We start from the raw sequence: 14,160 nt of genomic DNA, 5'->3' as shown, positions 1-14,160 counted from the left end.
TACTTCATAAACTCAATATCAAAATTTAAAGAAGAAAACTTCAAATCCTGAAAAACTTCAATCATTTCCACATATGAAAATCAAATGAGAAACTCAACATTATTACCACACAAAAAGCATAAAATGATTCCTTTATCTAATCATACATAACTTCAAATCCAGAAAAACTTCAATCATTTCCACACATAAAAATCAAATGAGAAACTCAACATTATTACCACACAAAAACACATCGATCATAAAATCACTCCTTTATCTAATCATACATATTTATGTTTATTGATTAACTACTTTCATGGGCCTTTAGCTAATAATACATGTTTAGGACGGTAAGGTAGCTTCTTTTTTTATTGGATGATATTCATGTTGCATGTTTCGATGATATATGCTCTTGCTCATTCAAACGATTGTTGGTTTGTTGAGAAAAATGCTAATTGCTTTTTCGCACATTTAATCAGAGGTCAATAAAGCTTTAGTGTACTAGTAACCGCTTTGCTTTGTTTTATTCGAAAGCAAGAATCACATAGAATATTTTCTATTTGCTTTACATTAGTATGTTGGTTAACCTTTCAAGTTATATCATTTTCGAATCATAATCTTTAAGAACTATTCTTTTTTATTTGTTTAATCATATTTTTATTCGACTACACTATATTCAAAGTTATTCTGTATATTAAAAATTTGCAACAAATTTAAAAACATTTTCAAACGAATGAGTATTTTGAAAGGATTTACCAAAATATATAAGTCAAATTCATATAAGAGATTTATATATTACCTCGAATTTAAAACCTTAAAATATTGGATTTATAATTCTTCTTTCTTATATAAGGTACTCTAATGGATTTATGATGCACAGACACGATACATGTATTGGATACGACACATATACGTCGATAGGTTTATTTTCAAAATAATAAGATATGATACGTGATAGATACATGATATATGAATGAAAAATGTATAATAATTCTTACAAACATAATAAATATATGATTGTTAATGTGTGAATCCAAATTTTCTAATTAGAGACAAATTATTTTGGTAGCCAAAATTTGGTAGCTAATGTTAGTGACCAATTTAAAAATCAATTCATAATTGAAACTATTTTAATTATCAATTTAGAGATCAATTATAATTTTTTGAAACTATTTCAGTTGTCAATATGGTCACCATATAGTGACTAATTATTTTTAGTCAATACTATTCAAAGATTTTATTGTAGTATATTACGACTTTATAAATTACATACTTCATTGATAAATATTGTTAAGGTATCCTAAAGTATCGGACATGGATACGTGACCCAAATTGAAGTATCAATGCATCATAGATATGGACTAATAATTAAATTTTGGGTTAAATATATTTTTGGTCTCTTAACTTTTAGTAAAAATTGTAATTAGTCATTCTTCGAAATTCTGGCCTAATTTATTCCCAAATTTATTCAACGTTTCAAACACGTTTCTAAACTAACATTGAAGCAAAAATATGTCAAACGTCGCAGAAACTTAAATGCTATTATGAAATACATTTGAAACATCAAATAAACTTAACAAAATTTTGTTAAAATGACTAATCCATACATTTTTAAAGTTTTAAGCCTAAATTGATCTGAAATTTTGAAAATAAACTAATTTCAATTTTCACTAAAAATTAAAAGAACCATAATATATTTAACCTCTTGAATTTCCAATACAAACTAATATGTTGTATGTTTAGGTATCTGATACATTCAAATATCAAATTAGTCTTGCCATCAAGTACCATAAAAAGAAAAGTACGACATACGAGATAAAATGTGAAAAAGGTGAATGACAACTTTTGAAATGGAAATTACACACATATAATCTTATTGTGATATTACATGATGCCATAAACAACTAAAACAAAAACTAAAACTCCTGGACTAGGATCATAAGCTATTTGATGCTTAAGATGAAATTTAAGGATTCTAACAGTAGAAACATGTGTATTTTGTTCACTGGTTGAAGAAACCTTGGTGGTGGTGACTTATGCCGAATAGAATTAATTTTCACTAATTCAAACTCTAATATCTGCTCTATCATCATCACTTTTGTCTTCATAACAATCAGCCACGGCCAACTTCTGTACATTCTTGTAGTTATACTTGCGAGCAAAGAACACAAACATGAACAAGTTCAACGTTGTGATCACTGCCAGAAGCCAAAAGAATTTGTCCAAGCGGCTAGAATTCAAATCCTTACCAAACCAACTCTTCCCACTCTTTCTTGTCACATGGTCAACAATGGTTATCAACACACTACTGAGAAAACTTGCTGCCCCAATCACACTAAGGTATAGTGCTATTCCCAAGCTTCTCATTGAGTCTGGCACTTGGTCATAGAAATACTCTTGCAAGCCCACAAGAGCAAACCCATCACCAACTCCAATGATTATAAATTGTGGGGCCAACCAAAGGGCACTCATTGATGAAGAACCCTTTATAGGTCCATTCATCTCAACAGCATCAAGCCTCTTTCTTTCTACCAAAGCTGCCACTATCATTGAGAGGACTGAGAAAACCATTCCAATCCCAATCCTTTGGAGGATGTTGATTCCTCTTTCATTTCCTGTGAGCTTTCTTAGGGTTGGCACAAGGATGTTGTTGTAAATGATCACTGCAGTTATCATCCCTATAGCAGCAAGAGTGAAAATTGAAGCTGGAGGGACCTCAAATCCATTGCCTAACTTTCTGTTCATCACGGCACCTTGCTTGATGAAGAAAGTTGAGGTTTGTGCAGCACAGATTCCAAATGGTAGAGTGAACACCCAAATGGGGATCATGTTGATGATTAGCTTCAGCTCTTCAACTTTAGTCACTGTTGCAAGCCTCCATGGACTCTGTTTCTCTTCTATGTTCCCTTCGTTTTCAGTGATTGCTGCCTTGTCAAGAAATCTGACAGAAGAAATCACAGGAAAACGCTTTTAATTGCTTAAAAAGAAAACGCGTGTCACGTATTAAATTGACCTTTCTCAAAGTAATGATTAAGATTTTGTACTTACTTGAGTTTCTTGGTGTGAACCAGAAATCTTTCACCATTGCTTTCAGCCTTGGAAAGTTCATACAACTGAGTTGGACTGGAAGGATATGGAAGCTTTCTTTTGGAAATAGCAGCAACAAGAACCTGCAACATAGGAGTCAAGGGGCTCCCAGTTTGTGTCCTATAACGATAATAAGGCCTTCCTATCAAGAAAATGAGCAAAGAGATGGCCATGACAACTGTGAGAATGATATAAGCAGCACCCCAATTGATACGTTCTTGAGCATACACAATCACAGTCACTCCCAGAATGATTCCACTGCACAATCCACTGTTCCACCAGTTGAAAAAGGACATTTTCTGCCTTCGTTCCTTAGCATTGTTATCATCAAATTGATCAGCACCAAAGCTTTCCAACGAAGGTTTATGGCCCCCTGTTCCTATGGATATCAGATAGATCCCTAGGAAGAAAGCCACTTCATGAATCTTCCTAGGTTCGGTGCATGTAGCAGCATGATCACACGGCTTCAAGCCTGGTAAGAACCATGACAGAGTAAGCAGAACCAGACCCTGTGGAGTTTTGCCACACAGAAACAGTTGTTAATAGTTAATTATAAATGTAATCATATCTCTAATCTTTAATTAAGTGCTTAATTGAATGAATGAATTTGGATTCTCATCCGCTGTTTTTTTTTTATCTTTTGTGAATTCAAAATACGTTAATAAACACTGATTTTAATGTTTTAAAATGATTTTTAAAGTATCAACATCAATTTATCGATAATATTCGATAAAAGACAAGAAAAAAAATTCGATAGAGAATCTGGATTCTGAATTGAATGATGATGATTGAGATTGATTACCATGAGATAAACAACGCATGATGCTATGACAGTGGAGTAACGACCCAAGTAAGCATCAGCAAGGAATCCTCCTAACAATGGCATCAAGGTGGTCACACCAGACCAGTAGTTAACATTCTTAACTGCTGTCTTAAGGTCTTGATGAATAACTTTTGTAAGGTAAAGAACCAAACTAGTTGCTATTCCGAAGTAGCTCAATCTCTCACTGAATTCAATTGCTGCAAATCAGAATAAAAAGTTTATGTTTATGTTAATTTATCATAAATAGTCCATCACGATATTATTATTATTATTATTATTATCAGTTTTATTATATAATATTTTAGAGAAAAAAATATTTTAATCCCTATTATTTTATCGATATTGAAAAGAAATAACTGTATGAATATATGCATGGGTAGTTATGGTGCAGTTAAAGAGTGATTGTTAAGTTTATAGATTCAAGAAAATGGAATAACTCTGATATATAGAAATGAAATGGTTTCGATAAATGCTTCCATTTCTGTGATTGAAAATATAAGAAAAGGTTTGAAAGAAAAGAAGCATCCTGAACCAGTAATCCTAATCTATACATCGAATAGCTTTTCTGATTGCCCAAAAAACAAGCATGCGGGCACAGTATATTCTTGTTCAATGATTTTGGCACGCACAATATGCGGTAAGAATAATGAACTTTCGAGTTATCGTACAGGGACAAGACAACGCATTATCTCATATCACCTTTTTACAATGATTTTTGTGCTATATATATATATTGATTAAATAACTTTTATTCTAATCATTATACTATTTTTGTAGTTTTATATTTTCTTATTAAAAGGTAATTGACATGTGATTGTTGCAAAGCTAATGGTTATAAAAATACTATTTCGCTAAACCTTTTATTCAACATGGTCGAGCACCTTAAAAGTAAAATGTGCAGGAGATAAATATTACAAATATAATAATAGAATTTTATTATTTTTATGAACTACAAGTGTAAACATCATTTGTAGTCTCTGAATTATGGGAACCACCAAATTAATGCGAGAATTTAATTTTAATATATTTGTAGTGTAAATTACAAACTATTTGAAATATAAGTTTAAAATTTAAAATTTCCCATTACAGAATGAGTGTGAAAAATAACTTTATTGTCATTATCTAGAGTTTTCTATATAGAAAAGTCTTTTTCATATAGCGAAAACAAGAAAGCTTTGTACTTTTAAATCATTTGAAATTCATATATGAAGTCAAAATTTGAATCTCATGTGTAAGGGATATAAAGGGAATTTTGAAGCAGTGATTTGAATACAGGCTGTAGTGTTCTTATCTGCTAAAAATAACACTCATTATCCAGTTTCAAATGGGAGTGGAGAATCTTTCTCACTAGTAATAGTGAATTATAATGCCAATTTTGTGTGGTTTATATGCATTATCTTCAATAATAATGTTAATAAAATATATCTAGTTGTAGGAAGTGGACCCACCTATTTATAGGTTGTGCTAGTCTTCTTGACCATATGAGTTTATAAGAATTTTGTGTGTATGTACTCTTTTCTTTATTTGCAGGGTGCCTAATAATTAGGGTTGAATATCTATGGATATATACCGTTGAACATTCAAGATTAAGAACTAAACATGAACAAGTAGTGCTTGCTTCTTATTAATTAATAACTAATACATATAACTACCATATCAGATTATTAAGAATCTACTTTGTAAGAGGAGATTCTTACATTTTGTTTATAAAATCATTCAATAAAAAATAAATTTATATATAAAAAAACTAATTAGCTTCATATTAACTAAATTAGATATTATTTTATAAACTAAAATTTATTAGTATCTAAATAATTTCTATTAATAACAAAAAATTATAATTATTTTATGAATTAAAATTTAAATTAATTTATAAAATTAGAGTTTATTTTAGATATCAATAATTTTTATTTTATGTAATAGTTTTTAATCTAGTCAATATAAAATTATTAAATTTAGTTACTATATATTATGTGGTATTGATGGGAAACTAAATAGTAGATAATGCGTTAGATCTAACAAATATTACTATAATAAGTTTTAATATCCTAAATAAAAGTAAATTTAAATTTAAGTTATTCTTACAAAAGTTATTTTATAGAATAACAGTTATCTTCATCTTTATATGTTAATTTGACTTTCATTGTACTTGATGTGGAATTTCGAGTAGTTGTGTTTTGACTACTTCTATCTAAATATAGTTTTAAAAGTTAAATTGTTAATATGAAAAAAGAATTCTAAATACTGAAGGAGAATAAACGATTGAAAAAGGTAATAAGTAAATAAATTACTGATATGGTTATTAATAAATTATTAAAAAATTACCCAAAAATATGAAATAGATGCGACTACGGTTTGGATTTGAACGAAAAGTACTTTTGTTATAACTACCGACACTGTAATACTGTAATATATGTGTGTAAGTATCCTTTAAATATATATATATATATATATATATATATATATATATATAATATTATATTAGTAGGTGATAATAATATAATGTTATTAAATTAATATATAAAATAAAATTATATTTATTAAAAATAAAATAAAATATATCAAAAAATGTGAGAGAATAAAGTGAAATATATCATAAAAGATGAGAGTATAATTGTTGAGAAATAGAGAAAAAGATAAGAACAGAGATAGACGATTTTATAAAAAAATTTGTAAAAGTAACAGTCAATTTTTAAATATTTAATAAATAATTATTTTTTAAAGGATAAAATTGATATTTTAAAATTGGAACGCAAAAGAGAGAATCTCTTTATATATTGCTATAGATATCACTAGCTAATATATTTCAATAAAAAATTTGCTATATATAAAAACAATAATTATTGAGTCAAAAAGTCATGTATAGAATCTTTCAAGACACTTGGACTCTATTGATTTTGGAATTTTTTTAGTCTCCTCGTTTTATTGTATTTTCAAATAACATTAATATTTCACTATTTTTCAAGTTGTACTAATTTTAATATATTTTAAAAATACAGTAAAAATATAGTAAAAAATAAATAAATAAAAATCCAAATTCTATGATAGTGGGTTTTAATAATCTAATGTATTAACTTAATACTAAATGCGTATATGTGTTAATATAATATATGGTATGCATCTATAACATTGATATTATTGATATAGTATACAATACATAAAAAATTCATTACATAACACTCTTCAAGTAGTGAATCTCTAGCTTTTGTATATCGGAATTTTTTAAACTCCTAATGGGATAGGTATCATATAAAACACTTCGAAAGTACTGCATTTTCGTGAATCATATCAAAAAGTCTTCCACCAACTAGACTTGGTTGGTATGAGGTTTGAATTAATAGGATGACTATTTTCCTAAAATTTTTAAAATAAAAAATTAAATAATATTTTTGTTAACCAAAATTAAAATTTCTATAAGTTTTTTTCTTCTTCTTACAAATTAAAAGATGCATAAGCTACTTTAGTTTATGAAGAAGTTACTTTCAATTTTTTTTTTCTACTCTTTGAAAAAATGTCAATGGATAAGTGATTCATGTGCTAATAGATGAAAACATTCCCATTTCCTAGTTTTCTAATTAACGAAGTATTAAAAACGTGGCATATTTGGAAAATAGTTTGTGGTGATAAATACGTATGCAAATAAAGTATATTTAACTGATATATTCGGTTCGTTAAATTAATATTCATCACATAAAAAGGTGTTTAAACGCTTATAAAATAAACCCGCCGTAAGTGTTTAAAAGTTTTAGCTCAGCTTACATACTAAGTCAGAATATAATTTATTAATATGGAGCACCTCACACGGGCTTTTACCTTCAATAATTAACTCATTTGGTGAAAATTTAAATAATAAATTAACACAAAAAGTAGTTGACACTATAAAAGTTTTAAATACTTTTCATGTATTTTAATAAGCTTCCATTTTTACACTGTTCGGTCATTAATTTGTATTCAGTTTCCCTAGAATAAAAAGATATAGCTATATTATATTATATTATATTATATTATATATATATAGTTATTGGTCATTAATTTGGATTCAGCTTCCCTAGAATAAAAAGATATATATGGTAAATGAATTGAAAACTGTGAAAAATTAAGTTTAGTATTAGTTGAAAGGTCAAAATCAAACTATTTATTAAGTTTGATTTGATAGTTGAATTAGGTTTGAGTTATTAATTCTAAACTTTATAAGAAGCCCGTCTTGTTTACTTATACGAGTATAGTTGATTTTAAAATAAAAAATTGATAAAATCAAACAAATATATTATATAATCTAAAACTAAGTACAATGAATACTTATTTCAAACTTTGAAATATTACATCAATATTAAATATGTAACGAAAATGTTTACTCGAGATGTTGACTCGTGTTAAACGGATAAAAATACAAATCAATAGAAAAACACAAAAAGAAAAATAATAATTTTTAAATAAATTAATAAATTATTATCAATAAATATTTAAAACACCGTTTAGGTAAATTAATAAATTATTATTAATAAATAATATTTAAAAGTGTTGTTTAAGATTCAAATTAATTATATATAAGAAGGTAAAATCTCATCTCGTAAATTTTAAATTATTTGTAATTTTGAACAAGTTTTTTAATATATTTTATTAAAAATTCTATATCAATCAAAGATAATCCGAATGTATAGGAGTAAGTATAAAGTTTTATTTTGCAAATTTTATAAGTTAAATTAGATTTAAAAGTTACTTGTTAAATTTTAATTAGTTTTAATTTATGAAAATTTAAAATGCTTCTGAAAAATGATGAAGAAATACAAATTGGTGAATAAAACTAGCTTAAAAAGAATAAAGAAGAAAACATTGAGTACTGTTATGAATGATGATGCTCTGAGAATCTGAAGGAGTTAGCAGAGAGTGTTCCTTACCGATAATGAAGAGAGAAGATCTCCATGAACCAGTTGAAGCTCTAAGTGGAACTCTTCCTTTGTGATCCAAGGAAGAATCAAGAACCCATTTCATTTCATCGTTAATTTCATCGCAATTTGCATCAGTTTTGTTCTTCTTCTCCATGAAGAGGTTGGAAGTAGAAGAACACTAGCTTTCTCTGTCAAAGTGTTTGGTGAATATTGGATTTTTGTGGTTATTGCATTGAGAAGCATCACCATGGACCCTCCTTATATAGGAGAAGATAATTGCCTTTTTGACCCACCGGCTTTGCTGAAGCAGGGTTTGAAAATATTGAAATCACTCTCAAATATTGCGGTTTGGGACAAAGACATTTTTTTTTTCTTAAAAAATAAATATGTTGAAGGAATATTGGCACGATTTTACTGGCTACATTTTAACCCTTAATTATAATAATATATTTATGAGATGGTTTAGTTTTTATTCTTTTTTAATGTAAGATTTTATTCTTTTTAATGTTTATAAAATTATAAAGTTGGGCCTTGCACTAAAACGTATTTTTTTAATCTTTATTATTTAAGAAATGTCAGAACTGTTTTTTAATAGATGGTTAAGAATTAGTGAATAGGACAGAATCTAAAGTTGTGAAAAAAGGTTTGCAGGTTAAATACATATAATGATTGCATTATATAAAATTATTTGCTTTTTTTTGTCCTGTGTTTCCAAAATTTTAAAAGATTATTACATATTTAAGATACGAAAGGTATTCTCTCGTATCGTATCATAACAATATATAAAACAATATATAAAGATGATATTTTTTTATGTTATTTTAATTTTAATTTTATTTATTATTTTAAAAATTAATTATTTTATAAATAATTTATTTTTAATTATTATTTTAAATATTTTTCTTGTCTTAATAATTATTCTAAAGTTTCTTTTACATATTTATTTTATTTTTCTAATTTTATATTTAAAATTATTTTAAAAATTAATTATATATCTTTTATTAATTTAACTAATATTTTTATGAAAATTAGAAAAATGCAAATATACATATGCGACAGTACTTATGTTTTTGTTAGTATTTACAATGATATTTTGAATTTAAAGCTTAATTTAATCTTTCAAAGTTAATTTAAGTTTTGAAGAGAAAGTTGAAAACAAATTAAACACTGAATTAAAATTAAAAAGATTAAATATTTTTTTTGTTTTGAAATTAAATTATAAGGTATTTAATTCACACACTTTATGAAAATAATGTAAAGATTTTATTTTAAAATTAAATTATAGGGTATTTAATATCTGAAGTAATTCTTATGTAATAAACAAAATTTCACACTGCAGTATAATATAATTGTTATATGCTATTTACTGGAAAGAATGTTTTACATGATAATCATAAAAGTGGAAGAATAAAGCTCAACTTTTTATAATAGTTTAGAAAAACATATTTAATCTGAATTAAAAATGATAAATTTACTATTGGGTCACTCATATGAAATCATTTAAAATTTTCGTGTATATATATATATATTTGATTGGTTGATTTTCTAAAGAAAAGAAAGAAATTAGGCCTTATTTTTTAGCATGTCTTTGACTTTTAGAGAGGAGTTTTGAACCAATTAGCTTTTTGAATGTTGAAATGCCCCTAAAGAAAATTTAGTGGAAATATTTGTTGAATTCCGTTGTTTGTGAAAAATTGTTATGAGCCACATATATAATACTCTAAGTAATATTAGTGCATGTTAGAAAAGAAAAAAAAATGTGATGATAGATTGGGAAGAAATACCATAAGGCCTTAAAATTGAAGCCATAGAAAGATGCTCTTAACTTGCTCTTGGAAAACGTCGTTGTTGTAATGGGAATAACATTCGACCCATTTTTCTGCATAGGACCACAGCACTGTTCAATGGGCACAAGATTTTCGTGTTATGGAGTCGGTGAAGGAAAAGTTGTGTAAACATCTCAAGTTTATGTCGACCCTTGTGATGATGGAGTACATTCAACAATTATATTATATATTCAAAAATAAGTAAGAAAAAAATTAGTATATATGTTGTTGTTGATACTTTATCTAGAAGATATGCTTTCTTTACAATTTTGGAAATTAAACTTTTAGAATGTGATCATTAAGGAGCAGTAGTTGTATGAAAATGATGATGACTTTTTTTTTTTTTAATTTTTAAAATAGTGCTCTAAAGGATCTCACGAAAGACTTTTTATACAAAGTGTATTTCCTTTTAAAGATAAATGCTTATGTATTCTTCAAGGATTTTTAAGAGAACTTGTACTAAGGAGACTCATGAAGGTGGACTCATGTGACATTTTGGTATTAATAAGAGTTTGGAAATTTTAGGAGAACATTTCTATTAGTCTCATATATGAAAATATATTTCAAACTTTTCTGGAAAATGTAAAAATTGTGAAAAGGTCAACACTAAAAGTCTTACGTAATGAATTGCATACACTCTTCCCAATTCCACCAATAAATAGTATGTCTCTTCATTTACTTGGTGACAATCAAAATGTTGTTCAATCTTCATTTTCCTATCTAAATATTCATCAACATTATATTTTCCATTAAAAAAAGATGAAGGTGTATCTTAGGTTCCTGGATTTGGTTTCTAGGTCCATGATTGTTGTGCCTTGGGGGTGGTTGGTAGTAATTATCAGTATTATGGCTACAAAACACCTTTTTCACTTTGAGATGAGTAAGAAGGGTCCCCATGATATTCTTTTATTCTATTTGAACCCTCCCCATGTTTGCTCTAAGGCTTCTCTTCTATTTATGAATGAACTAGTATAATATTAATAACTTGGTAAATCTTTCTCTTCTCTATCTCTCTTTGTATTGCATGTTATTAATCCTCATCTAACTTAAGGAGAGCCTTGTTAGAAACAAGTCTTGAAAAACATTTTTGATGGGATGTTTCTCAATCTTAAAAGTGTGGCTAACAATCTTCATAAGGTTGTATCTTTAAGAAGCAACTTCACAATTTGTCTATCAAGTATCAACTTCATCTCGTAGTGTCTATATGACGAAATTTTATGAAAATATTACAAAAATAATAATAGTTAAAACACAATTCAACCCTTTTTCTTAGGTTTTTGCCATGTTTTCACAATTGGTTTCATAACTTAGCAACTAAAACAAGTTACAAAAATTATTTTTATGTTACTTAAATAAATATTGTATGTATTAAAAGTTTTCTAACCTTATGGTACATGAATTGCAATGATCTTGTATTCTTTACGCATCGATTATTCTTTGAAATTTTTGAACATTATCAATGCTAACTTAAACACCAAAGTGTCTTTTGCAGGTACCCTTCCCACGCATTTTGGACGAGACTTGTTAGAGTTGGAGGACGATTTTCCTAAAGATTAGATATTAGAAGAGTTTTGAGGACTTGACAGAGTACAACTTAGTCCCGTAAGAATAATTCTTATTTTAAATTTGATAAAATTTCAATAATATTTTGTTTTTGTCTCTTAAGTACATGAAATAAAAGTGGTAACAAAACACTATAGTCAAGTATACATTCAAAAAACAACACAGTTGTTTAAACTAAAATTCATTAAATATAAGGTTAACTTACATTGTGTAAGTATCAAAAAAAATTATGAAAAAAAGTTGTTTCAAATTATCCAATCAAACAATTCAATAATTAATATAAGTGATTAATCCTTAACTATTTGCATTAAATCTCAAATAGAAACTAATGTTTGCTGAATGCATATATGAATAAATACTTAACTCAAATAAAATTAATACAACAAAAGCAAACAATATTACTCAAACAAATTCAATACAGCTTACTTCATTATATAAACTTGCTATAATTTAATCCCTATCATTTTACACAAAGTAGTGACTAAAAGATTAAGTCATGTGACTAATATAATTAATTAGTCCATTCAAATTTTACTATTCCTAAATACCAAGTTATAACTCATATAATGTTTTCACTCTTAAAAAAGTTAATTTAATATTCAAATTTAAGAAACTAAACATGACAATTTAAATTCAACAAAAATTACACCAAGAAATAAATTTAATGGAATCATTCACATATCGTCATGATTGAGATCTTTAAAAAAACTGTAATTTCAATTTCCAGAAAACGAAATGTGAAGAATGACACATTGGAATTGTGAAGAAGAAGAATCTTAGAGTATTAATTTAAATAGTTTTACATTAGACGCTTTAGAGTTTAACGAAATAAAACTTGTACTTAATTACAAAAATATTACTCTAATTTTTTTTCAATTTTCTTTTCTGACTTAAAACGTGTGGCAATATTCTCTTATAAGAACAAGATTTTTCATTTAAAGCTTAATTTAGTTTCATAAAATTAACTTGACTTTTTATGAAGAAAGAAAATAAGCTGTAAAAACAAATCAAACACGGTATTAAAACTAAAATATGATAAATTCGTAATTGGGTCCCTCACATTACACGTTCCAATTAATCTCTTAAAATTTTCTGAATATATATTTCTTTGATTGCTTGATTTTCACTTAAAAAGAAGCCATTAAGCCTCATTTCAGTATTTCTTTAAGTTTTAGAGTTTTAGAGAGAAGGTTTGGCTTTTCAAGAATGAAGTGTCGTTATAGATTGGTAAGAAAATTTAGGGGAAATCTTTGTTGAATTCCTTTGTGTTAGGAATCCAAGTGTGAGTCTAAGTTCCACATTGACTAGAATTGAGAAAGTAGAGCACCATATAAGGATCAGGGCCCATAAACCCATTGCCTTAAGATTTTGGGTTGAGAGTGGTGTCAGTGTCTTATATGGTTGGACTCAGGTCTCATTGGTGTTGATCTCCCCAAGTGAAACTCCCTCTGTAAAACCTAACACTTTGCATGTGTGAGAATTTGTTACCAGCCACGTATATAGTACCATAAGTCACATTAGTCTTTAGCATGTTAGAAAAAAAAAATTAAAAAATCCTCAACTGAATAAAGAAATGTGACGTGAGATTGTCAAAGAAATACGATAAGGCCTTATATTTGAAGCCATATAAAGATGCTCTTAACTTGCACTTGGGAAACGTCATTTTTGTAATGGGAATAGCATTCGACTCATTTTCTTCCATAGGACCACAACACTGATCAATTGGACCAAGATTTACGTGTCATCCAACCAGTGAAGAAAAACGTTAGTATGTAAACCTATTAGTATTTTCACCCTTAGCAAACAGGATGTAAAAAAAAAAAAATCCTTATATACAGATATATGGAATAAAATTCGTAACAGGTAAGAAATGAATCTTGTAAATAGATATTTGCATAAAAGGAATCGAGTATTTTTTATATCTGCATATTAACATGACGGATACAAATATCATACTATCCGTTCATGTGGATACTCGTACCCGCTATACTCT

General features: G+C 27.3%; 1 protein-coding gene across 1 annotated transcript; it reads right to left on the bottom strand.

The window, feature by feature from the left end:
• Positions 1-1,800: 1,800 nt before the first annotated feature.
• LOC114167092 (protein NRT1/ PTR FAMILY 5.6-like) lies at positions 1,801-9,061 on the bottom strand. Its single transcript, XM_028052033.1, has 4 exons — positions 8,788-9,061; positions 3,869-4,086; positions 3,028-3,575; positions 1,801-2,920 (listed from the first exon to the last, which is right to left on the bottom strand). The coding sequence occupies exons 1-4, from the start codon at positions 8,930-8,932 to the stop codon at positions 2,044-2,046; spliced, it is 1,788 nt and encodes a 595-aa protein (XP_027907834.1). The 5' UTR covers positions 8,933-9,061; the 3' UTR covers positions 1,801-2,043.
• Between the last annotated feature and the right edge of the window lie 5,099 nt (positions 9,062-14,160).

This window comes from Vigna unguiculata, chromosome 10 (genome assembly GCF_004118075.2).
Source record: "Vigna unguiculata cultivar IT97K-499-35 chromosome 10, ASM411807v1, whole genome shotgun sequence".
NCBI classification, from domain to species: domain Eukaryota; kingdom Viridiplantae; phylum Streptophyta; class Magnoliopsida; order Fabales; family Fabaceae; genus Vigna; species Vigna unguiculata.
Note: the sequence above shows the minus strand (reverse complement) of the source record. Positions and strands in the feature narration are given on the sequence as shown.